The sequence below is a fragment of the Temnothorax longispinosus genome, chromosome 7, assembly GCF_030848805.1.
Source record: "Temnothorax longispinosus isolate EJ_2023e chromosome 7, Tlon_JGU_v1, whole genome shotgun sequence".
In the NCBI taxonomy this organism is placed as follows: domain Eukaryota; kingdom Metazoa; phylum Arthropoda; class Insecta; order Hymenoptera; family Formicidae; genus Temnothorax; species Temnothorax longispinosus.
This window is the reverse complement of record NC_092364.1, coordinates 18,960,916-18,988,640: the sequence shown is the minus strand read 5'-3', so window position 1 is coordinate 18,988,640 and position 27,725 is coordinate 18,960,916. Positions and strand designations below refer to the sequence as shown.

The following is a 27,725-nucleotide window of genomic DNA, read 5'->3' as shown; positions in this document are numbered from 1 at the left end:
TCAGAAACGACCGCCGAATGGAGGGTTTCGGCTGATAGGCTCCGTGTCACTGTGTCACCGGAATCGAAATGCCGTCGGTATTTCTCTGCTTTTTGCAAGCCTCTTTGATTTTGCCTTTCGCGATTTTACACAAATAATACTTACGCACGCATTGTGAAATTTCATCCATGGGTGCGATTGGATGATAAGATTCGTAGTATGCGATTAAAGATTACCGGAAGGAATTTGGATTGATAATTTTGATTTTTTTTTACAATTTGCGCTGATAATGTAACGCTTTGTATCTGTATTTGCTGACATTGCGATTATACGTGAACGATAATAGATACCTTTTGACTTATTTTGCTACAGATTATCAAATAAGATTATTTTTATCATAAATTTTTTATCTGAATTGGAAGTGACAAAACAGCGAGTGTGTATGTGTGTGTGATTTGTCGTATGATGGAGGATTACATTGACATGGAAGTTGCAAGAAAACGATCATACATATTATCAGATTTATTAAAATATCTTAACAAACTAATCTACTCGTACAAATATAATAATAATAATAGTTTTAGTGAAGCAATTTGCTCTTCGTACTTGTCACTATTTTCAGCTTAAGATCTTCCGAAATCGATGGTCATCCATGCACAAATGTCTCCATGATTTTTACATTTGGGTATTTGTACATTTTTCGAGCGAAGGGGGGCCAGCGAGGGAGGATCGCATTTCTATCCTTATCGAAGAAAAATCTCCGTGGAAAGGACAATGGGCCTTCTTTTTATATTTGCCTCTGTTAGATAACTCGCAACCACACTTGTGACACCATCTATTTTTGAAAATTAGCCTCGAATAGTTTGCCAAGTTTTTTGTTGCTTTTATTTGTTCCTCGGTAGCAGGCAACCAGCTTCGTTTGGTGGTAGACACGTATTTGTTCTGGGGCTAAAGTGTAGACCACCACTGCAGTCTGTGGAGTACCAATCAGGAGTATAACATGTATAATACTTTCCGCAGTCACATTCGTGAGCTCTTCTAGCGCCGTTTGTGCATTGTCGAGGAGGTGGAGTTGGAGTTGATGGCGTTGTAGGTGGCGTCTGTGTAGGCACTGGACCACCTGGACATCTTCCACCATCCCTGTTCGGAACGCATTCCTGACATGTGCGGCTGAAGCACCCGGAGTAACAAGTACGCAAGTGCCCTACACCATTTATGCAGTCATAGTACTGATAGCAATTGTTGGTTCCGGGTCCGCTTATTTTAGACCAGTTCGGTAATGTTCCATTTCGGTATCTTTGGGGACAACTGGCGCAACCGGCCTGCCATGGCCAATCGCAGACTTGCAGGAGTCTATTGTAGTGCAGTCTCGATATTGGATCTCCTTCGGTCATTAAGGGGCATCTTTGCAGGACAGGTTGACCCACAGAGCACTTATAATACAGCGTGCAATCGGTTTCGTGTGGAAGGTTGGTCGTGGTGTTATGTTCATTTCGCTCTGGGTATGGACATATTTTGGGAATGTTCGCGTAAGTGTCTTCCTTCGGATCAGATGGCGCAGGTTCGATGTCCGCGGCGTTCACGGCCCAAGATGCCAGGGAGGCGATGGCGATTACGTATATTCCTATGCCGAACAAAAATCACATCATTAAAATGTTAATCGCGATACGATCGAATCGTGATTTAGCCGGCTTTTATTACAACCGACTAGATGTCAATTATTTGTATAAATTTGGATTGCTAAAAATTTCTAGCACACAGCGTATAAATATCGTTTTACTTTAATCGACGGTTCTATTATAGAAGTTTTTCAACACTTACCCTTCATCGCCTATCCTTTATTCAACCCGAACTTAAGAAACGTATCGCTCGTCCTATTAACACCTCTTCGATTCGTTTAAATATGTGACTGGCCGAATTTAGGCGGTTCGGCTTTTATAAATATGCATCACGTTATCGCGAGGTACAAGGACAGATTGTATCTATCGAAGATATACTTTCCTCGCCGACAGAAGATTATTGGCCACATTTCGCAGAAAAATTGTTACGCCAAAGTACGTTTGCTTTAGGTCACGAATAATGAACAATCTTTATGCAATTATAGCATCGATTGTGAATCGATAGTTTACAAACTATGACGTAAAACATTGAAATTAAAAACTAAACTTTATATCATACTGTTCTTATCGTTTCATTTGATTTCAATCAAGCATGACTTATATTTATTATTGATAAAAGATATATAATAAGTTAATAAGACATCAAAACCTTGAGTATGATTTTCGGTTAGATAGCAATCGGAACTCGTAAAACGTTTTATCGTCAAACCTTTCTAAGTTAACACTAGAATCGTTGACCGTTGGACATCTAAAAGTCGCTAAAAAAATCGAAATTGTACAACATTGAAATATTCTTATCTATTCAACAGAAATTTTATATTTAAGGAAGATAATGTGCAAAGATGTGTATAAATCATTTTTCCAATTAAAATTATGCATTTGAGTTCGAGTTCGGAAATTGAGTAAAAATGTTCTATCCATGGTTATAATAGTATTGAACAAGAAAGAAATGAGTTTTTTTATGACATAACATTTTGAGTTAATTCGATTACATTGCGATTTGCGCATAGATAAATTTTCGAATTTGATATAACTTTTGATTATCGATTAAGATGTTGAAGTTTTGCGCAAAAACATCTCATTTGATCTTGATTTTTATTAAGATATGCAATTGGCATTTATGTTGCATTTTATATTAAAGAAAATAAAGAAATAAATTTTTAAAAATAGTGCAAATAAGTCGCATTGTGCCAAGTGAATTAAATTAGTTGATCATTACTTTCGCGCTCTTTTCTATGTAATGATTATTTTTTATATCGAAATTGTGCATTATACAATTAATTTACGTGCATATATGCAATCTTGAAATAAATTAATGATAATGGTATGGATAAATTAACAACATTTGGAGTTAATTACACCAGACTGTAAAAATAAAAATGTATAACTATAAAAGTGCTCTCTCTCTCTCTCTTCCTTCTCTTCTCCCCCCCTCTCTCATAGGAATGTCGAACGTACAAATGATTTTATCATAATACTCGAAGAAAGTATTATGTGTGATCTTAGTCATGAAATAATGAGTAAGAGCTCTTCTTTCACTTAACTTATCATTGAAGTTGACGCTGACGTAGGTATCATTTATATCATATGATCTGTATTCACCTTGGTGTAAGGTCCAGTTCTCGTCTGATAAAACTTACATCGTCTAAATATGACGATGATGGTCGTGTATATTTCTAGCCATTATAACAATCGATAAAACTCCGAAAGGACATTAGTATTTCTTATCTAGAGATTTTTTTCAGATACTGACATATCTCTTGCATGTTCTGTGACGAAATGCACATGACGAAATATAAGACATCACGTGTAAAAAATGTGCCCTTGCAATTTATCAGATTGATGGCGAGCAAAGATCGATCGAAATTATGCTTGTACCGTTAACATGACAAATACGAAAAATATTTGTTAAAATATGTACCTTAGATTAGAAAAATTAAGATTGTAAAGTCTTTTGTCGTACGCATAATTTATATATTTTCGCTATTCCATACATACTGAATACTTGTTTATTGAAAAAATTAGAGAAATTTTGCATTCTCTTTCTCTCTCTCTCTCTCTCTCTCTCTCTCTCTCTCTCTCTCTCTCGCTCTTTCTTTCTCGACCTAGATATTTAATTGTAATCTAGATTTTGATAATATCACGATTTTTCTCGGGGAAAATTTATGTAAATTTATGCAATTTATCGCAAGAAAAGTAGCGTAATTGTGGTTAATTTTTATCTCGTTTGCTGTCATGAATTCTCACATATCGCTATATCGTTTCTCCATAAAATTTTGTTACTGCCATGTATATCTTGCTTCGCCATGTGGCGTAACTAACAAATGACGCGCGCGTCCGAGCTATCCACATGTAGGTAGGATGTAGGATCGTCCAGAGGTAGGCGGATATGTACGGGTGAAGTACATTAATCAAACGGTATGATACGCGTCCTTAACCCTTCCTTGTCCTTCCATCCCTTTCGTTATTCTGTTGCAAGTTCGCGTTACAGTCGAAACGAACTCATGGCTATAGGGTTGCCGCTTCATGGAATCATTTATCTATCTTTCGCTTATTCTTTGCTTCTGAAAACCTGTGAATTTTGTATTTTTATTAAGATCTTAAATCGACAGTGCAGTTCAAAGTTTTTTTTGTCAATTGATCAGTGACTTAAATTATGTGAGAGAAAGCAAACGATCTTATTGTACTAAATTAAAAAATGAAGCTAGATGGTACCAGGAAACAAAACGTTCAAGTTAACGACTAGAATAAATGGCTTGTTTAAAATTCTTCGATAGTATCAGGGACTGAATTTCTCAGCACCTCGCATTATACTGAAAAATAAAGCGATCGATTCGCGACGGTTTGCCAGTACGGTAGCTAGATAACGCGCATGCCGCGCAGCATCAGCATCGAGGATGCGGGATGTGTGCGTATACCTCGTCTCAATTCATTATTCCACCTTCATGAATATATCGCGCTATCGTCTTCCGCGCTCGCGCGTAGCTCTGTTTTCAATTTTCTCGTCGTGAACCATCCTACGAGCGTGACGATACATATACGTGCATTCGTAGAGATTCATACGTATATACGTATATGTGTATATACATATATGTATGTATGTATGTATATAGGTATACATATATTTATACATATATATATATGTATATATATATATGTACACACCCACACGAGCGACACTAAAGCACATGAGCTCGCGAATGCGTATGCATAGGTACACGTCGACGAAGAGCGTGGCCGGAGGGAAGCAGGTCGCGCGCGTATGCGCTTCTACATACGTAGAGGCATGTATATATACATATACATATATCCAGATGTATATACAGACGCAAACGCGAACGAGAGAGGAACATATATACTAGGCCGCCTGGCTATGTACGTGCTCGTATATAGCGGAGAGCACAGGCAGGCTGGTTGCGGATAATTCAGGCAATCAGCGTAATGTTGCGGCGGTGAGGACCCTCCAGCCCTCACTACGTATATAATACGGTACCTACCCGCCCCGGACCAACCGGCGGCGGGCTTCCAGATACGTAACTGCGGACGCCTGAGTCGCGGCCCCATCGGCCGGCTATCCTGCCTTCTGTGTACGCGAGACTACGCGAGAGTTAGGTAATAGCCTACGCGCGTGCCTATGGAATTCTACCGGGTGATTCGGTGCACCGCGCAGCGGTACCGCGACCGGATTCCAAGACTCAACTTCCGGGATTTGCATACCATCCTGATAGAACGGCGGTTCTTCCCATTTGGTCCGATTACGCGCGAAAGCCGCAAGTTCCGTTTAGGATTTCGAAATCATTCCGATAACTCGCGAAATAAGATTGCGCTATCGCACGATGAAGTGCTATAAAGATATTCGATATGATTATTGAATTGTTCGTTGATCAGACGAGGAAACTGCAGTCGTACATACATACATGTGCGAGTCGTGTTTGTATATGTATATATCGACACGATCGCAACGCCTATGTAGTCGGCGTAACGACACACGTATCGCGTCGAGGAGATTGTTTCGAATCGCCTAGATGGTGGACAGGCAAGAGGGTAGTCCCCGAGTGACAGTGCATCAAGTACTCTCGAAATGTCTCGGTGCGGCTCGCGTCTTGCTCTTCTGTCCACCTTTCACCTCTTTCTCTATCTCGATTCATTGATTGATAATTTGCCATTTTGATCCCAGATATTTATTGTCGGCATGTATATGTCATCACACTATCAATTATATTATTGATTGTTAATTTTATAATAGGGTAAACTCGGGTATGATGGCCATACGGAAAAGATGGCCCATGGCTGTAATTTCTCCAATAATGGCTAAACAGTGCATTTTTGTAGTCATTCTCAAAGATAATCAATATTTACAGTAGTTTATGTGCGTACACTATTCGAAATAACAATATTGTGAATATTATATCATATTTTTACTTTCGACTGCCTGCAAAGTTTTTCATGTGTCCGCTAAAAGCTGCTATAACATTAAATAAATTATAGTTAAGCTGCCGTAATCAACGTTACACACATAATTAAGCTATGTAAATTGTAATTTGACCTATAATTTATATTTCTATTTTTCACTATTTATTTAAAAATACTATGGTTATCTTTTCTGCTATGGCCATCTTTTCCTTAAAAGTCAGATAAGATGGCCAATGCATACGTTGTAATACTTTGATAATATAAAATTTATGTTAAGTGTTTTCTTCTTAATTTCGATAGTTTTACGTAGTTTAAGCTTCAGTGAAGGATTATACCAAACACTGTTAAAATATAACAAAAATAAATGTATGTTTATTGCATTTTAAAAAACTATGGCCATCTTACCCGAGTTTACCCTATGTTTAGTACAGGAATCAAATACAGATTAAGACGAATCGTGCGATCGAACAGTTTAAGGTAAAATATTTAAAAATATTTAATCAAACAGATGATTAAATTATTCGACCAATTCTCAACGACTGAATATTCGGATAACAATTCAGATATCAAGAAAAGTCTAAAAGAAAATAATATTTATTGTAAAGAGAAGTAATCAGCTTTTGGTTTTCTTCTCACAATATGTCTAATTTTATTTTATTATTTTAAAGGCCATTGCACGTAAAGTTTTAGTCATAATCGTAAGGCCGTAAGAAAATAGACCAATCACAGTCGATTATTCTCCTTGAACTCAAAGAATAATCGAGTGTGATTAGTCTATTTTCTTACGGCCTTACGATTATAACTAAAACTTTGTTACGTGCAATGACCTTAACTGAATTCAGATTAGGATTGTTTAGCTGTTTTTAATTTACAGACTTGAAAGATTCGAACAATTTGAGATTCAAGCAAGAAGTCCGAATTATTCGAATTATTTAATTATCAAAAAATTGAGAAAAAATAGTAAAATGAGCATTAATTTAATATGACTCAGAGATAAAAATATACAGAAACTAAAATCCGTATTATGTCGATTGTATCAGATTCACTCGTTCGAAGTTCATAAAGATTACGAAAGTTATCTTGTTGAATTGAGTTCTGATAAGATTAGTTTGATACTATAATAATTCGCTATTTTGAGATAATGTAGATGATTCCATCACAGAATAATAGTTTAAATGGAGGTTTTAAAAAGGTTAACATTTTTGTATTAACATGTTATATTAACTTAAATATTCCATAAAATGTACATAATATATTATTGTTAATATAATATTATAACAAAATATATATTATAATAAAATATTAATCAGTTATATCTTCTAATGCATAAAAAATGTATATTGTGTTACTTCATTAAATCAGTCAAACGTTAAATATCATTTGCTCGATGTTATTATCTATGCGAATTTTGTTACGAAACTAGCGATATTTTATTTGCCGGTCGATAACCACCAATCAATTGAACGTTGAGCATTCCTCGTATCTCATCGCTGTGGTTTGCCGATCCCACTTCCTTAAAGTACGATAAAATCCCTCGTCTCATACTCTTCGCTCCCCTGTCACAGAACAGGAGGCTCTAGCATTTCATCTTTTCAGTAGACTTTCCGCGAAATCGGATAGGCTAGACTTACGTGAAGAACGTTATGCGAATTATGGTGTCTCAAGTGTCGCCCATGACGTTGCCGTAAAATATTGAAAGACACTGATGTTTCTAATAATAGATTAAGGTGTAATTATAATTGTCAAGCGTTATATGCAAATTAAGAAAGAACATTTTGGAGAATATGCATACCACCACAATCAATATCGTATACATGTTATCTTAGATTTCGATTACTTAACAGTTGTGAATAACGGAGTTGAAAGTCAAGATGAATGACGCTCGTTTCGAAGTATGGCACGTCGATAATTTTTGACTTATAAACTTGAGGAATTTTGCGGAGCAAAATAGTCAACAGATAGTAGAATTGTAATCTTCCTTTAATGTCAAGTGGGCTTTTATCTTAACGAATATTTTTTGATATGAAATAAAGAGATATTTAGCGATAAGAATCGAAAGAGATTACGACAACGATAAACGTATTATAATAATTCCCGAAGATAATAAGAGGAGAGGTTTAAAAAATATTTCAATTTCATTACTGTACTCTTCCATCAGTTAAACTGGCGTCACTTAGGAGCTAAGAGTTTCGAATAATGAATCACCACATTTTCGCTGAAGAAGAAATCTGCGGCTTGACGATAAAGTCTTGAACACCCGTGTACCTCTGGAAATCAAAGAAGGATTTAAGCACTCGTGGCGCTTAATTTTTCCTTCTGCCAAGACTTTATCACGGTCGGAAATCTTCCACTTTCTCTCTTTCTCTCTTTCTTTCTTTTTTCCTTGCTAATTTTCTCGAGCGGAATCGGGAGGAACAAGCGATCTGCGCGCTGATAGTCAGAATCCCGCGAGGAAAAGTTTCGTGTCTCCGTTCTTCGTGGTTCTTCTTCCTGAGTATTCGGCGGAAGTCGCAGGTTTCGCGCTCCTTTCCTCTCTCTCGTCTTTTCTCATCCACGGTTGACGATTTCTTTCGGGGCGCCCGACCGCGCGAAGGACCGTCTTCAAAGGACCCAAAATTACTTTCTGGATAAGCTGGATTAGGGTTTGCTCTCGCACCGCGTCCCAGATTAGACCGACGACGTACTCACGACCCGTCTCCTACGGGATCTGTTTTCCGCAGCGTGGTGCATTTGTCCGGCAGGAATAGTTCGGACGAGAACATTTTCTACAATTGTAACTGCTAATTATTCCAAAATTTATTCGCGAAAATTAGTCGCGTTGAGATAATAACTGACTCTTGGCATCTTTCGTTCTTTATTTTTCATGATTTTATATAGTTTTATATACGAGTCAATAATTATTCGCACTTAATTTATTAGAACAACAGTAAACAACGTATAATTACATTACTTTTCAACATAATCCCGGTGCTTTTTAATGCACTTGTTCCAGCGTTTCATATGCTTGCATGTACCCTCGGAAATAAATGTTTTTGATTTGTCCCTTAGCTATGTATACACATGTTGGTTCTCGCACATGTTGATCTGTGATAAATTGATGACTTCTTAAGGCATCTTTAAATGGCCCAAACAGATGGAGTGAAATCTCTATTATATGCGTTTGAACGCATATAATGGACAGCAGTATGTGGGCGTGCATTGTCTGCAGCAACAACTAACATGTGCATGAAACGGGGTGAGCACATGGCTGAGGGAAAAACCAAAAATATTTTTTTTTTAGGATACATGCAAGCTGTGTAAATATATATATATATATATATATATATAGGTATATGCACACGTATTTTAATTTGCTATTTGTCTTAAGAGCGCGTCATTTGGTTACGCGCGTCCGCGTCTCGTTTTCGTTCGCCCTATGTCTCTCGTGGCTTTTCTCTTTTCCCGACCTCGGGACGCTTCCGTTCAGCGAATCTGGCACGCGGAGTCGCGAGATCCGAAGTCGCATTGGTAAGCAGAGCGTAGGGCGAACTTTAAGAGGGTTGCTTTTGTCGAGACGTTCGCTACCCTTTAAACCGCCTCCTATCCTCATCCTCCCTCGGTCGCTCCATCCTGCCTCTTCGTGTCCCTCGCCGTATCTCGTCCCGCCCTCGCGCGGGACTTTCCTCTCTCTCCGTCCTACTCTTTCCTTTGCACCCTTGGGAAACCGGCTTTCACCCTCCCCTCGCTCTTCCCTCCCTCGCTCACCGATGGGTGAGTTCTCGCCGCCGCGCCGTCTTCTCCTCCGCGCTTCACGACGAAACCCGATGGCGAAACCTAGGCGACCAGATTAGAAGGGGCTGAAACCCGCGCGCCGACGGCGGGACTTTCGTGATTTCCACTCGGGATTCGTATCTCGCGCGCGTACAACGTACCCTCTCGACCACTGCTACTTCGCGGAAACAATGGCGGAGGTGAAGGCGGAAAGTGTACCTACAGAGCGATGGAAGACTGATCGAACTCGAAATGGCCGGCTACGACGGAGAGAGTCAGCCGGTCGAGGGCAGGCGTTTACCCTTAAAGCGTAGCAACGTAAAACTCACGCTCGACGAGTTTCAATGTATATAATACAATTGAACGAAAAAGGAAAGGAATAGGAAAAGGAAACACGTTGGTCCGCACGAGACACGTTGGTTTTTAATGAAATGTGTGTCGAGCGTGTGCGAAAATTGCGGGATCCGTTTAAATTCAATGTAACGACGAAGCTGGAAAATATATAACAAGTTTGCGGAATTCGCCCCCCTCTCTCTCTCTCTCTCTCTCCTCCTTCTCATCCTCCTCCTCTTTTTCTTTTTCTCTTTCGAACGCTACGTTTTTATAGCATAACGTGAGTTTTATGTTGAAGTTATGCGATAAAAAATGCAGCACGGATTTGTTTGTCGGTAATTTTTTTTCTCGACTCTCCGGTTTCGGAATTCTTGTGATAATTTTACGCGAAAACCTGTCAAACTAGCGTTTAAAATGTTTTCTCTTTCTCTCTTACTTTTCCATCTTTTCTTTATTAATAGATGTTATTTTCTTTGTTGAAGTCGGAAAAACTATGGCAAATTAATGACTATTTATTTAACAGCGAAATATATGTTGTTAGTCATGTTAATGTACATCTGACTACGTCTTTAGAATGATCACTGCGAGGTTGTATTGTTGCAGAAGATAATTAACGGCAATTAAACGAAATGCATCCGCGAATATTAGTACTATCGAAACTCTCAACGACAAGCTCGTGGCTGACAATGTGAGTGCTCGGCGCTTTTAACGAAATGGCACAATGGAGAGGGTTGCCGCGGTCACCACGTTTTTTGACAATATTTTGCGTAATTGAGCAGCGGCAATAAATTTCGGTTGAATTATGCCCGCGCGAGGAAAATAACTGAAAACTGTCCAACTGTTCCCATCCATTATTTACATCGTTTAGCAAATTTTACTGCTCCCCGGGTGGTGTTGGCCGCGCCATGCCAGATATTTTCTCTCTGCGCGTAGTTGTATCCGTGTTGTGCGCGCGTGTCTGTGTACGGCGTGTATAATTGTGTGGTGTGCGTGCGCGAAAATACAGTCGGCCATTTATTCGCGCGTACAGCGACCAGGAGGACGAGAGGCACGAACGAATGAATTTACGATTTCATCGAATTCCCTCGTTAATCGCCGGTATACGAGTTTCCGGGACTTCACGGCCGACCGAATTCTCGCTAACACCCCGGCGAGGTTCAACGAGACACCCGGTAGAACTGTCCGCATCTCCTTTTCCCCGCAATCTGCGCCGATTTTACGATCGGAGCTCATTTCCCTAAAACCGCGATCCTACGCACATCGCGAATATGCGAGTGCGGTTATGCGCGAGTTCGGCCGATGCCGAATATAGGCCTCCTAGACTATACTCGTACTCGGTTACTCGTACTCGTGCTCGTCTTTGCTCGTACTCTGTATTCAGCCGGTCCCACATACATCGCGAGCACTCTCGGCATTCGTAATTAGTGTATGACTAACCATTAGGCCGATTTTGATAACTCGCCCTTTTTCCGTTGTTGGTGAAACCTGTCGTCAGTCAAAGAGAAATTTGAAATTGCTCGGGATTTAAGAGATAAATGAGATATGGAATCCGTTAAAAATAACGAAAAGCAAGATATATCGAAAGACAACGAAATTCGAGTTTTGAATAACATAGATCAATCAGTAGTACTTGGCAACGAATGAATGACGTAAATTAAAACATGGAATCGTTATGTAACGAAGAATGGTTAATGAAAATATTTTCTGGATGTGTCTGACATCCGGATGACGTGACATTTAGTGTCACGTATGACGAAGATTTATTAGCAACCGATTACGGAGAATCAATGATGTACTAAATTGCACGGAACGAATCTGATAAGTGATCGTAACGGGAAAAAAACCCACAAACTGCCTAATGATATTCAGCATATTTTTCTGTCCTGATTTTTGTTCGCGTCCTATCTGTAAGAAGATTCGCCGACAGATAGTCCCGACAGACCCTTTCGGAACTTTCTAAAAGTCTAACTCTCGTTACGCCCGAAGTTTTCCCTATCTTTTTCATGTATAAGAACCGCTTTCCGTGAGAATATTCATGAACTCTTGCGGTTTCTATTGCATTGTCCCGGAAACAAATCTCCGCGCGAAACAATATTCATTGTTAGGCTGCGCAAAGTAACACGCGCGTGCTAGTGTCGTATTAATATCGGCACGGCACTCGCGACGTGAACAACGGTGTGATTTTTCACGGGGTGGAAACACCTCGTGGGTTAATAAAGTGACTCGATCGGTGTTGCAATGAACAGAGTCGGCGTGGTGGCTTGTATCTCGCATAGTTATGGGATAGGTATTTATCAAACAATGGCCAGATATCCCTCGAACTAGCTACGGGTCGAGCCGTTAGCCAACATGTGTACTGCAATCAGATTTCGTCGATTGTGCCATAGTTAAATTGGATAGTTTCGATCGGTAATTTAAGTTGCCAAATCGACACTCTGAACTTAAAACGTTTAGTTTATTCCGATATCTTTTTCATTGACGTGACGTATCCTAAAGTAATTTTGTTATTTAATTGGTTGATTTTTTAAGCATGCTAATTGGCTTGCGAGTATTAATTATTTTTCTTCTTGGTATTTTAAAATAAATCAGATTTCGCGTTTACTGGCGAATCACGATTATTTATAGCTTGAATAGCATTTTGTATTCAAAATATAATGACTGTTACAGTTTAATTTCTTTTCCTGTATAAAGCAGACTTTATACACGTGGAACGTGTATCGATCCTGCCGGAAATTATACGCTTTATCGCCATATTACTTACCACGTTGGTTTGTTTAGCGCTTTCTTGTGCATAAAGTAGGCCGTACCGTATCGCGGACACGTGGATTACATTAACATATCGATTTAGCGAGTGACCTTGCATCCGGATACCGTGCTGTCTCAGCGATATCCGGTAGCTTACGTCTCGACGATCACCATAGCAGTCCGCCATTTCACTGTGCCGGCGTCACGTTGTTGCGGTCCTATCGGTCTGTGTCATCAGCAGGTAAATATATGATATGAAATACGTCGGAGTAGTAAGTAACAGACTCCGTCGACGTTTGTCTGTCATCTTGAAAGGAGGTACTTTCACTTCAGCGAACAATTTAGAAAATTATTTCTACTGTTGTTTGTTTGTACCTACTGTTGATTGCTGTTCCTACTTACACATTTGAAAGTTTGCTTTAAATGCGTAATAATGAGATTTGTATACGCCTTGACGTTTATACCAATATATTACAACTTTTTTAAATCTATAATCTAAATACATTGTTTAAATCATAATCTAGTACAATTTAAATTCTACTTATCTAAATTCTTGCTACAAAATGTTCTCGTAATGTCCTCACTGTTTACAGTAATTAGGAATTAGGGAGTAATTATGTTATCGGAAACTTTAACCGTACGTGGTGAAACGTTTAATGAAAATGACAGTCTAAATAATTTATTAATTTTCTGGAATCAGAATTATTTGCCGGGAGCTTTTTAAATTAGCGACGTGAATATACATATACGCGACGCGCGATCATTCGATCGGCCGGTTCCGACATCGGCAATGTGGCCCTCGCGGTCATCCGCCATTGCATTGTACTGAAATGGCTGCATAGCGTTATCAGCCGACGTAATCAAGCAGGCAGGTACATATACATACTGAAGGTGGTGATGTGCGTGTGTATATATGCGTGCGTGCGTGCGTGCGTGCGTGCCTGCGTGCCTACTGCGTGCGGTGCGGATCTATGCGTGTCGAGATAGAAACGAGGAAGCTGTAGGAAGAAGCGAGTGGGAGGACGAGCGGCAATGTAGATGGGCGAGAGGAATAAGGAGAGAGGTAGAGGAAGAGAGCTAGAGAAACAGAGAAAGAGGGAGAGAGAGAGGAGTAGCCTTCCGATTGGTCCACGCTAGGACCCCAACCTCCGGCACGCACGTAACATAGCCAGATCGATACGCACTGCCCAAGTCACCGTCCCTCTCTCTCTCTCTCTCTCTCTCTCTCTCTCTCTCTCTCTCTCTCTCTCTCTTTCTCTCCCTCCTCTCTCTCCCTCTCTCTGTTCTGTTCTCTCTCGTTTCTATCCCTCTTTCTTTCGTTTTCCTTGTCCCTCTTCCTCTCGGGTTCTTCTCCGTCTCCATTCTACGCATTCTCTTTACCAGCTTCCTCCACCATATCTCTCCTTCTAACCCATTTCTTCTTCTATCTTGCTGTGCTCCAGCCATGGTTTCCTCTCTGTCTCGCTATGGTCCGCACTCTATATTCATTCCTCTCTCGCAACCTCGCTCATTTCAGCTACGCTCACGAATAACTATCAACAACATACTCCGACGATAACTGCCTTCTGTCATTCGAATTCTTTCTGGTACCTCTTAAAATTCCAAGCGATCGATAATGTTCACGACACTGTGACATATTTCCTGTATTTCGAGTATTTATTTATGATTTCACACATTTGTTTCAACGTATAATTTGAGTTGAAACTATAATTCGAACGTTATTTTATGAGTCTTTCACGAACATCACATTCTGAAAATTTTTAAGTTTTTTTTTTTCTCTCTGATCCGTGGTTTCATCCCCGTCTCACCAATGTCGATTTCATCCCTCGAGTTCTTCGAGGCGATTTACAGATCCAGCGTGAACGCCTCAAAGAACCCCGTCCGTCCTGTCGAAAGTGAAGTTACGGTCTTCGTGTGTAATCCGACAAAACGTCTAGTCCGCAGAGTATCCGCGACTTCTCACGGGGATTTGTGGGTCTCTTCTCGCGGTCATTTTTCAACGATCGCGCGCAAGGCAACCGGGCGCACTCGTCGTGAGTCGTAATCCAATTAAAGAAAAGCCCGGCGCGGCGATTGTGTCGCCTAATCGACGAACAAGGCGCCGCGTTATTACCCGCCCCTTCGCCGCGGGGCACAATGCTTCCTGGCGGATCGGCGAACAATAGACGAGCGGCGAATGGATACGTACGCAGCGCATACCAGTAATGAGGGAGCCCGATCAACGGTAATACCGGGTGTCCGCGCGCAAAAGCGCGGTGACTTCTTGTTTCCGCGACAACAATCTTCCCGCATTCCCGGCCGTGTCGCTCATTCTGTCCGCTATTTCCCCTCGTTTTTCCTTTATTGTCTTGTTCATGGATTCGACATTGTTAGTCCACTAGACTTATGTAATGATACATGATAACTGGATCGTTAGATGCGTTCGTCAGCGATTAATCTCTTTCCCCCCTCGCTTTCTCTTTCTATCTCTGCCTCCTTCCCGGTCCGACCTTCGGCAGTCAACCGACCGCAGGACCGCGAACCGTGTGAGAATCTCCTCGTCGGCCGTGTACAGTGCTCCAATAAAGCGCTATCACGTCCGATTTTGACAGTGAAAGGGAGGGGAACAACGCGCGATCTTTCGTTCGTGAGAATCGGCGGCCTTGACTTCTGATCCTCGGGAAATTGGAGATTGTACGGGTCCGTAGGGTGCACTGACGGCGTGCAACAGGCATCGGTAATGGTAGGACCCCGTCGTGTTTACGGGGACGTCGACGAATTCGATGGGAGATACGATTAGCTGCTGTTCAGTTTCCGATAATCCGACACAAGTCATTCTCTTGATACTCGAGAAATACGGGTAATGGTTGAGGGAAATGTTTTCTGACTTTGTTGCAGCTGTTGTCTTATAATGTTAAATGTCAATCTAAAATATTGTTTTAAAATATAAGAGCAGTACTTATTGATAATGAGAGAGTTCGGCAAAATTATTTGACTTGATATTTTTCTTCGTATCACGCGTTTAGTTTTTACTTCAGGATCAACGAGAACTTTTGGTGAAACTTTTGATCTTGCTTTAATATTTAATACGCATTTTTTTCTTAGATTTTTTAAAACAGATCAAATAAAACTACTTTCTTTTATTTGGGGGGGTGGTTTTAATCCCAAAACTTCTCCCTAGGATCCGCCAGTGTTCCACAATATCGTAGTCGTATGAGCTTTCGTGAGAAACGGATGAAATAATATTCTGTCGAACGCGTTTATATACCTGTTTATGAAGTAACGCTTGCCTAACTCGCGCGGGAGCGGTGCGCATTGCGGTGAAATAATTGACGCCAACGCGCCTGACAGTCTTTATCGGATGTGACATGTTAGTTTAAATAGATAGAATTTTGTGTCGAGAGGTCGAACTGTCCTCGGAATAGCTCCGATGATGAAGAGTGGTGCGAATAAAAAGTAAATATAGGCAACAAAGAGTAGAAATGCTGATAACGAATAGCGCTATGACGAGAGTTACCGAATAAGGTGGAATTCGCGTGTTCCCTCCGAATTATTCTATCAATCATACGGGTTTTTTGATGATATATCAATTAAATATCGCCCTGGATAAATCGCAGTGGCGACTTTAAAAAAAAATTACTACGACAGTAAGCTCTTCTGAAATTCTAAACGAAGTGCATTATTATCAGATTGTTCCAGCTTTAATAGTTCGCAACAACAGTTCGTTACAATCGAATACGCTTCAACCGCGTATTCTTAAATTTGTCACACTTTTAAAACCAGTGTATCTCTTCCTTTCCATGATATTTTATAAGTAGAAATAATAAATTCATAGGGCAAATCGCGGACGACAAAGTTGCGACACGGATGAGAGATGATGAGCGAGAAGTACAAAATGGAGGGGAAAAAAAATGAATAACCCACCCCCGTATAACTGGATAAATCGTCGGTTTGTCGCTCGCCCGGGTTCTCAGTTACTTTTTACTCGATGTCGCTACCCTCCGCGTGGCGGTACGATGATGTATGTGGCACGTGATTTATATCTTCTGCGAGGATGTATTAAATGAGAGGAAAGGCGAGCGAAGTGACTTATGCATACGATACTTGTAGTCGAGAATTATTTTGATCTTGTGCGGATTTATCTCAGAACCAGCAGATGTCATTTGTAATGTCATCGCTACGATATTTCGTCCAACTTATTTGCAGTCACGACAGAGTCTTATCTTCGAAGTCATTTTATTTGAAATTTGAACAAAACGTTCTGTGAGTTTTCTTTTGATTCTTTTTTATCTATACTTTTACGATGGAATGCGATTAGGACAGTTGAACTTTGTTTCATATAACAACTCAAAATTTCTTTAAAATAAAATATAGATTGTTTAAGCTGTTTCTCGGAGGACAGGTTTTTCTAGCGCAAAAACATATATATACACACACGAAAGAAGTCTAGATAAAGGCGCTCGTGCTTTATCTGACTGAACGTTCAAAGTTCAACTTCCTTCAAAATCGAGAATAAGAACTATGGGGGAACTATGCGTCCCTATTTCCGTATCACGCACGATATCACCGTAGGAAATGTGGATTTTAGCCGAGAACTGACGCATATGATTTTGTAGATGGCTTACTAAAAACGGCTGTAGCCATTGCAGTCTTGTTATTCTCACATCCTATCAGCAATAGACAGTTCTCTTTATTATGCGACTCTAATTTGTCAGAATTAATTGTAAGTACTTTTATATGATTTTTTACAATATTAGTTTAATTTGTTTTCATAAAATTTTGATATCTTCCTTAGTACCGCTTTAATACTTAAGAAATACTGCACGTTATAAAAATATCGCATTTCAGAGGGATAAAAAATACAAGTAAAAGATGATTGTTTAGTTTGATCCAACTGCCAAACAAGACTAAAAAAAAAGAAACAAAAAAACAAGGTGTATGTTTTCATTGGAGAGAGAGAAAGAGAAAGATGTGGAACGCTGTGGGCCAATGCAGAGAGTCACGACAGCGTTTTCTCACTTTGACATATTTTGCAGTGCGTCTGCGGGCGCATAATTAGCATGAGAATAATGGCGCGCCGGCTCTCTTAATCAAACTTTTTAAATAGGATTCTCCTTTTACTCCGTTCTTATGGCTACGGGAAAAGTCGACCTGCCGGTCTTTTTTTAATACGAAATGCTAATCAGCCTCGCATATCGTTGCCTTATCCAGCCCGACGTTTTTCCGCGAGAAAGTTCGTGACTGCTACCGAAAACTACGGTTTAATATTAATCCAACGTTAAATTTGAATTTCGATGAGGGCAGAACGTCGATTTCGCTGCCGGACCAATAATACCATCTCCGGCAATTTAAATGCACCTCCTCAAATTCGAAATTCGCAAAATTACACGGTAATATCCATGCAGCAATTTAAATCGAAAGCTTGAAATTAAGTGTAATTATCTGCCGCGACGAATAGTAACTGTTCGAGGATTATACTTCGAGATTGCTTAATTACAGACAGCTATTTAATGCAATGTACAAAAAATTATGCAAAAATTATATTAAAAAATGGACACGCTTTACGATAGAATGACTATTTGTATACTCCGCGACCGGTTGACACTAATGAATATATGTGACCGACACACGTCCAAGGAGAGACGACAAATTAGCGTCTTTCGTCACTGGCGTTCGTCGCAATTCGCGCCGTTCAGCCCGCGCATACATATTCCCGAGCGTCCTCCGCGACCACGAAGTTGGCGTTCCTATCTCGCGTTCTCGCTTATTATCGCGATCGAATATTCCGTCAACGACGCGTCTTTTGTCGGTCCCCGATGGAAGAAGAGCAGGCGGAGAGAAGGAGGGAGAGAGAGAGAGACGAAGACAGAGGAAAAGACACGGAGGCAGCGGTAGTGCATGAAGAAGTTAGAGAAAGACGAAGAAGTGGATGAGGCAAGAAGGCGAGGAGGCGAGAGGGGGAGGACCAGGACGCCGACGATGCGTCGTCGTTACGCGACGGAATATCATTATCCGGATAATGGGCCGGCAATTAGCTCGACGGCGTGCATAAATCTTCGCGTGAAAGGACAGGATACCCGGTATTTAAATAAATAAGTAGCCTCATTGTCCGGCCACGGGCGTCATCGGGTCACGGTGGAAGCGTGAAGAAGGAAAAAAATGCTAATCAGTCCGAAAACTCCGCGCCACGACGCGGTGTGTGACAGACGTGGCGAGAAGAAGGATGAACCTACTTCAGTCGGATGAGAAGGGGAGGTAAGACCGCTCTTTCAAAATGGACGGAGGTGAGAAAGGGAGAAAAAAAAACTCGTGGGGAAGCTCGGTAATTTAAGCAGCGTAACTGCTCGACAGATAGAGAGACACCGAGAGAGTCTTTTCTCGCTGTCTAGCGATTAACTGAGACAAGTTTTACACGAAAATCTTCGTTTTTCACACGGTCCGATTATAAGTACAAGAGTAAATGATGACAGCGCTCGATTCTCTGAGAAGTACAGAAATGCATTAGATATAGGAATGCTTTCCGTCGAAATTAATCTTGTAACGTTATTCCACATCGGGTTGTACAAACGTGGCATAATTCTATCGACTTATTAAATTTTTCCGTATTTACTTCGTAATCTGCGACTTATAACAATGATTCCTCGCGTCTTTCGCACCCCCGGTTACCCCCCCTCACTCCCCCTTCCTTCCCCTGCCGTTCTATGAGAAAGGGATAGGGCGGGAAGTTAACCGCAGTGGACGCGTGGCTACGCATCGGCCGTCCACCCTCGTGGTGTCTCCTGCCCCGATGGATCACCCCTCGCCGGATCGGCGCATCGCGCATCGGGGGCGCAACGAGGATGATGTGCAATCTATCGAAAGATATTCATGGGGCTGGCCGTTGGCCCCCGTGCTCACGTCCCCGTCAGCCATAACCGTCGCGTCACGAATGTCTTATTGATTGCACCCCTGCGAACAGAGACGGACAGACGCGGAGGCAGACGGGCAGAAAGAGAGAGACAGGGTGCCGGGCCGTGATGAGGGATGACTGGGACACGTAGCGGGGGGCAGGAGGGGGTGGGTGGGAGGGAGGGAGGGCCGTTGTGGCGGAGGGGTACGGGACGGGACGCTATATCAAGCCGACCGGCTTGAAATAACGCGGGAGGAAGGGGACGCGCAGCATCCGGAAGCGGCGAATATGCGTTTTGGATCACCGGCGGATGTCCACGAGAGGGTTGTCGCGCGTTGTTTGTCGCGCTCGGTTCTCTTCGCTCTTCTCGCTCTCAAACGCGTCGTGACTTATTCGACGAATGAGACGAAATCCGAACACATTTGATACTTGGCGTACGATAAAGAGTCGCGTTTAGATTCTGTGACATCCCGATGTCCCTAAGTCTGTCAGATTGTGACGAATACGTAGGTATTCCGTGAAATTATTAGCGATTCTTATCGTGGGAGATTTCCGTTTGGGGCAAAAATTAAACGGTTGCCGTCCCAGATTTCTCCACTGACAGAATTTGCTCGTTATGGCGGGCCATTGTCTTTGGCGTTTTGATGGTGAACTGACCGCGGCTTGATTTCTCCCTCTATAGGATATGATCCCGGCTCGTACACCGGTAATTGTATACATAGGTGACACGGTCAGATTATTGAATGAACGCTTTTGTGGGCTCGCCGTGACCACACCATGAGACAGAGTGCCACAAGCGGTGGAACGGTCGGTAGAGAGTCATGGGACCATGACTGCACGAGAGAGGCGACCGTGGCATTCGATGTACTCATACCGCGTCTCATTGTGCCCCACTTGACTTTGTTGTCGGGGCCCCTTTGTGCCCGTTCCGTTCTCTATCTGCCTTGCTCTCTTCTCCCTATCGCTCATACCTCGTTTTACCGCATTTCTGCACCAGCCGCACGCACTTACGCTCGCTCTTGGGCGAGCGTGTTTCTACACCGTGTTAATTATTTGTTTTGTTCACCGTAATCACCGCGCGAGATCTCGTAAGCTTGTCCGTCCAAGAATCGCCGATTTGCGGGCATGGCTCTATAAAATGAAGCTATGGAATAGCTAACTACTCCCTTGTACATTATTCAGTCACTTGTAATATATTTATTTTATAATTTTATAAAGCATGACGGAATCTAAAGTTTTATATTAAGTTTTATATCGTTGAAATAATTATGCGCAAAGATTAGATGTACTAAAAAAAATTTATATTTATTAGGTTATACCGCTGATCAATTCAGCAATTCAAGTGTGAGTAAATGAATGTTTGTGCATTCTAACATGTAAACGTTCTGGCATAAATGAGAGATTTAAATTATTTCCATTACACAAATCATATTGTGTGCAGACAGTTAACAAGAGTAGAAATATCGATGAAGATTATTAGTTCTATCCACGTCGTCGGGCAGAAGTAGCCCTACGCGATCGTCTTACAGGGGTTGCGGAACGTAACCGCGTCGCTAATCCGACGCATAGTTTATACGTCATTAAACCTCGCTCGAGGGTGGCGCGCGTGAGGAGCGGGAGGGGCGGCACGCGTGGAATTCGCGGACGTCACGACGTATATTGCCGCCCGCGGCTATGTATGTGTATGTGTGTGGCTTTTCTACGATAGCGGGGGTTGGACGCGGCGATTCGTTGGTGATGCTCGACCGTGGCAACCCTCGAGGGAGAGCTGTCACGTCGAATCATCCCCCGGAGATATGACAACGGTCTTCCACGGCCAGAGGGTGATGTCGTCGTCGTCATTGGCGGCGGCGGTCGACCCCGAAATCGAGATTAAATATCTGCCCGTTGCGACCACGTCTCGTTCCTTCATCCCTCATAGCACGGAGCAACACTCGGACGGAGACTTTTAAGGGTGCGCGAATTGTGGTTTATTGAAAAAGAAGATGGTAATGGAAAAGTATCTTCGATGATCGAAACCACAGAGAATAAAAAAATTACTCGATCAAAGTAATTGACGTTCACAACTTTTTGGAGATACGTATCTTTTATAATTTAAAGGCGATTACAGTATTTTTGTTCAAACAATCGTAAATTGTGTTAGAATCTGTCATCTAATCCTCTGATCCGATGTGAGGAGTGACACATGCTATGTACAAGAAGCATAATTTATTATTACGTTATAATACCTCGCACCTGATGTTTCCACATCGTTTCATCGGCGCTAGCAATGGAGGATGGCCTCGGTATTTTGCGAGGCGGGAGGTAAGAGGAGGAAGAACGCTCATAGACGGAAGGTGGTACGGGAGGTTGGGAGACTGAGCGAGGAAGACCGTGCAAAGGGCATCATTCTAATTGCCCCGGACTTCCTTTCATCCCCTTTGTGTGACCCTGGGGCGCGCTTCCTCGTCTACCCCTCTTCTCTCCCGAGCATCTCTCCCACCGCCTCATCTTTCCCTCGTGCCGGCAGCTCTAAGTCATTTCTGCGATTAATTTTTCCTTCCAATTTGCACGCGGCAGTAATTAAGGGGTTGGGGCGCGGTACATCATCCGGCGCTTCCACCGATGTCGGGGCCAGGGGGTTGGTTTTAGTGCTCGCGGTCCGGACTCCTTCGAAACAATGGCGAGTATCTTGAGTGCCGGGTTCGCGTTCCGAAGCGGGGCTCGTGAAATTTCAGCGAATAAGGCGAGCGCGATACTATCATCTATTTTCTCCTCGCCGTTATCGTGCCACGATTTAACAAAAATGCGCGTTATATCCTTCATAAGTGAGAAGACGAGAAACGTTCCGCGTTCATCTATTTCTAAGGATCCACGACAGGTTTTTTTTGTTATCTGTTACTTTCTAGATAATTATATACATCTATAGTGTTTGATGGCCAGAATTGATGGACTTTACCTAAAATTCATGAAGTTCAATGAATTTCTATTTTTTACTGTCAAGTATTTATTTTGGAGCATTAGTTTATTTTTTTAAATTATAAGTAAATGTTACCTGTGATAACACATTGACCTCAGTCAAACGAGTGCCGATGAGTTTTGAGTCCATAGTACGAATGTAGTGAGCGGGGGAGAAAAAGAGACCGAATGAGCAGAATATGGTAAAAGGATAGTTAGTCGGCAGTTGGAGGTTGAATCTCTTCTCTGTCTCTCTTTTTCTCCCTATCCTCGTGCTTGCCTTTCGTATGTTCGTTCGTTCGATCGTCCGGTCTATCGGATGGCTAGCTAGCTCCGGCTGAGTTTGCTCCCTCGAAACATATAACTCCACGGGAGGAAGGCAATAATAGATCCCACAATACCACGCGAGCTTTTCAGGGCCCGTCCCGGGTTAGCGCGAGTGGAAGGATGATACTGGGGTGGCTGCCTGCTGCAACGAGCGGCGAGTGCATCTTCCGCCGGTGGAGGCGGGGGCGGTGGCGGTGGGAAGCGAGGTAGCTCATCAACTAATGGCCCGTACCGGAACCGAACTGCATTCTCGTACGAACTCGTCTACACTCGCACGGATGCACGTGCAACTGCCGCGTTTCTTCGTGCAGTTACGTCGACCGGGCAATCTCGGCGCGACTCCGTCCGTCTGAGTTACGTTCGCATTCCTCTCGTTTTCCAAACGCATGACTTCATCCGGAGCTAATTGCTCGAAAGATAATCGTTTCTTTCTTTTTTCTTTTTTTTTTTAAATAAATCCAATAGCGTTATCATTATTTACTATACCAAGAAGAGGTCCTCGTGTTAAACTAACGCAATGCGATACGTAGCGATGAGCGCTCCGCGATTTCTCACTAACTTAAGTCTAGCGAATTGTAAGAAGAGTGGCTCACGCGCTCAGACGGAAGGAAGCATTCGCATAAATCCACCCCACTCTGACAGCGCTAAAACCGCCCCAACAACGGGGATCCATGAATATTGATCAGCTTCGTTCGCGTACGGAGTCTCAGCTCGTTTCTTGTCCTTCTATTAACACTAAATTATTATACTTAGCTTCATGATGTAACTGTTATCGCGAGGTAGTTCGGAAGTTATTCCGATAATAAACGACGTGGTATTTCACGTTAACGAGCTGGAAAGCCATCCTAACTTTATTTTTCATTTACATTGTGTCTTCGCAATGATAACAGAATAGAAAACAGAGATGGTCACGAGTAAGATCAGAATTTTTTTTAATACTTAGTGAAGTATCTTTGCTTAGACTTAGACTTAATTAAAAATTAAATAATTTCTCCTTGCTGTGTTTATCTTTGCCTGACAATCTCTCGCGTGTACGTTAACTTTCATATCCAGTAGGAAAATGTTTATCTTCATCTTACAACAACACAGTTATATTGAACATAATCTTAGTGAGTGCCAGTTAATGAATCGCTTTGTATTATCGTCATCTTATTGCCGAAGTCCCGCGATTTTGTTCAATAACACTTTTAATTAAACTCTTTATATATCTTTTTTAAATCTAATAAAAATTAGATCAATAAATTTCCTCTCTGAAGACTGTTATGAAAGGAGGATGAAAAGAAGAAGGTCTGAACGTCTATATATAAGAACACGATGGGCATCGCGACAAAATATCTCCTACTTTCGTCTTTGTTTATCGCACGTGCGTTTAATAAGTATCCTAATTTACCACCCTCGTATCAATATCACGATTGTTAACGTCGCGAATTATTATAGCTACAAGTCATCGTTGGCCATTGTAGCGTCTTGTACACACTTCGCAGGGGGAGATACATCGCGCCGCAACACACAAATATTTGCCCAGTCGTTTTGGCCCGGGTGAACGACGCAAACCCTTTCGCTGTGAAACTTTAAACGGACGATCGGGGTTAGGGCCGAGGAGTTTTAACGCTTCGAGAGTTGCCATGGCAACAATGGCAGGCCGTTATTAATCCCCGTCGAGAGTGGCGAAGAATGGTGGAACGTGGTGGAGAGGAAGAAGAGACGGACGAACACAGACGGACAGACCGACTGACTCTCCCTCGCCTCTCCTCGGTAGTTTCTGATCTTCTCATTTTCCCTACCTCCTTCGTCACTTCGCCCGTTGCCGATGCTCGCCCCGTCTTTCTTCCATGCCTCCCTGCAAGAAGATGCGAGGGCATTCCTTCTCTTCATTTCTCCTTCCCGAAGATTCGCGGCGAGACAGAGAGAAAGAGAGAACGTGGCTTCCCGGAGAATTAGGAGAGGCTTCCATCGTTATACTCCCACCATTCGGTCCCTCCCATCCTTTTTCTTTCTCTCTCTCTCTAACTTTCTTCTTTTTCCCGCCGATGCGATGTCACGAATTTCGTGTTCCGTCACTTTCCGTTTCCTTTTATTATTTTCGTCATTTAAACGTCATCAAAATCATCAGTACTAAACGCACAGAGGTTGTTTATCGTAAAAAAAAGCAAAATGCATCCTTTACTTTTCTCCACTTTTTGTGTCATTGTTACATTACCATTGTCGTCGATTCGACATTTGAAAAATGACGAGTTCCATTTTACACTTTTTCGCACGGTTTTTTACCCCTTCTCTTTGGGAATATATATTACCGATTAGCCGTCACCGCGTGAGCAAGCGGAGAAGCGCGCGTACAAATTCAATGCGTGAAAGAAAAAAAAAAGAGATCAGACGACGTCCATCGCGACGGAAAACTCGTCGGAGAATGTCACATGCACGGGATGAGAAGGCGTATCTCTGTCTCCTCAAATATTCATGGCGCGTGTACGTCGGACGTACGTACGCAGTCCTCGCCATCGCGGCGTGTTCACACACACACGCGCGCGTACGCACACCGACACACTTACACCCAGCAGTAAGTTCCTCTGCCTTTTTTTCGTCGTGTATCGCACCGTTTCCGGTATCGATGCATCGGTCTCGTCGTCGCCACGCCGAGAGCGGAGGAGCTCTCTCTCGCCAGGCACGAGCTTTGTTTTCGAAACGTACGAGCCAGCTACACGAACGCGCGCTCGCATACACACGCACGCGCATCCGAGAGTATATGCGGTCATGTGCAATGTACACATACACGCGCGTGTGTATCGAGCTGTGCGATAGCCAATACATGTGTGTGGTCCGGACTGACGTGCACTCGCGAGCCCGCGCGCTTGGTTGGAAAAAGAGAAGAATCGAAAGTCGAAGGTTCCGCGCCTCGTTATTCATCGACATTCGGCTCCGCCTGTCAGAAGGCATTATTTACGGTTTCGCGGGAGAACGAACTTTTTAATTCGAGTCGGTGCAGGTGGTAAATGCACGTCGGCCGCGCGAGCGAGCAGCGTGAGCCATCGCTCTCTCGCGGATTCCTATCGGCGAGAACGACGAGAGTGATTTTTCGGGCTTTGATCGTTCCGGCGAAACGATTGAATCGAGCACCGCCGTAGTTTGTTAATCAGACAGATTGTACCATTAGTCGAAATAGAGTTTTTCGAATTGAAAACTAGCCAAATAGACCGTGCTAAAGGAGGTAAGAATTTGGCCGATGAGATTTTTATCCCCTAATTCATCCACATAATCACGCGTGCGATCGCCCGGAGATGCTTAAATTTTTATACGAAAGTGAAATTTCTTTTCTACTCATTTGCAATTTTTGTTAATACTTAATTTCTCGGAATATATGCTGAAATTACATTTTTATCAATTTCATGTGAGAAACCGATACCGCGATCTTTAATTCCGATTATTATAGACAGTCGTTATAATGTAGGAAGACGTGTTGCATGACCACGAGACGACTCTCACGAGCCGATGTAACATTGATGTAATAACGAGACAAAGTCGGCCGAGGCATGACGCGAATAGAATTTCATTTCCTCTCCCATAGAAGAAGAGATGTAACAAAGTCTATCGTATATGCATACGCGCTTAACAGATAAACGATGAATGGGCCCCAGTGATCGGAACGCGCGATAATGGACATATAACTGCGAGTTTATCCAAAGTACTGAATCGGAAAAATTCTTTTTCAAATAATTATCGCTCGGCACATTCTGCCAGTAAAAAAAAAAATAAAACTAATCGACTGTATCACTGGCGTTTTATTGATCGACAGTACGGGTATGTGCAACCGCGCGACATTATTAGACAGACTGTTAATTCCAATTTGAACGTGAGAACTTCAAAATGGCATAATATAATCACACCTGCACTTTGGAAATTATGTTTGTGTTGTATTATATACTGAAATTCTTTTACATACAACGTACAATTGTAAATTTATCCAAATTTACTTTGTTATGTGTACAACATTATATTCAAACCGCTGAAACGCACGGGCAATATTTTATAAATCACGAAGTTGCACCCGCTGGCGTTACTTTTTCGCTGATTGCTCGAAGCACGAACGCGATTTTCGTAGGAAATATCAACGGGAGAGAAGTAGGAGGGAAAAAGTATCAGCGCTTTCAAACGCGGAAGACGTATTCGACGGCCGCAGAGCACTCTCGAGATGAAGCACGAAGTAACGCTGATCTAATAACGGGACAAACGTCGCGCGAATCGCGTCCCGAACGGGATTTCATTTCCTCTGTCGTAGGAGAAATGAGGCGGCGCAAGGTGGGAAGGAAAGAGAGGAAATCGAGGAAGAGAGAGAATCGATCGTTGGCTGTATAATCCGTGCTCGTCTTCCGATATCGATGTCTGCAGCTACTTGTCGAACAAAGCGCCTCCGAGTAAGAATTTTAGCGGAGACAAACCGGTTTCTGTCTCTGAAATGTTGTACATTCGTGAAAATTCCCGGAATATATCGGATCTCGTGCTAATGCTAAATACGTAATACCGTGGTGCGGTCCGTGAGATAAAACGATTCTTTATACATCGGAGCATTTTTGTATACCGCGCCGGACTGTCTCGTGGAGCGGAATTAAACGCTACAGCGCGAGAGAGCGTTTCGAATTGCGCGGATGATTTGATCCTGGATATGATACTGCGACGCTGAATAACTCTTTGGCATTTACTCGTGAGAACACGGTGCATTAGGAGGATTCTCGATGGATACGGGGGTGCAAGCGAGACAG

The 27,725-nt window shown here is 42.4% G+C and overlaps 2 protein-coding genes across 7 annotated transcripts in view; one reads left to right on the top strand and one right to left on the bottom strand.

Moving 5' to 3' along the window:
- Soxn (SRY-box transcription factor soxNeuro) overlaps nucleotides 1-27,725 on the top strand; it is a 280,985-nt gene that overhangs the window by 106,429 nt on the left and 146,831 nt on the right. The window lies entirely within an intron of this gene.
- Nucleotides 505-1,807, bottom strand: LOC139817017 (uncharacterized). Its single transcript, XM_071784829.1, has 2 exons — nucleotides 1,801-1,807; nucleotides 505-1,603 (listed from the first exon to the last, which is right to left on the bottom strand). The coding sequence occupies exons 1-2, from the start codon at nucleotides 1,805-1,807 to the stop codon at nucleotides 864-866; spliced, it is 747 nt and encodes a 248-aa protein (XP_071640930.1). The 3' UTR covers nucleotides 505-863.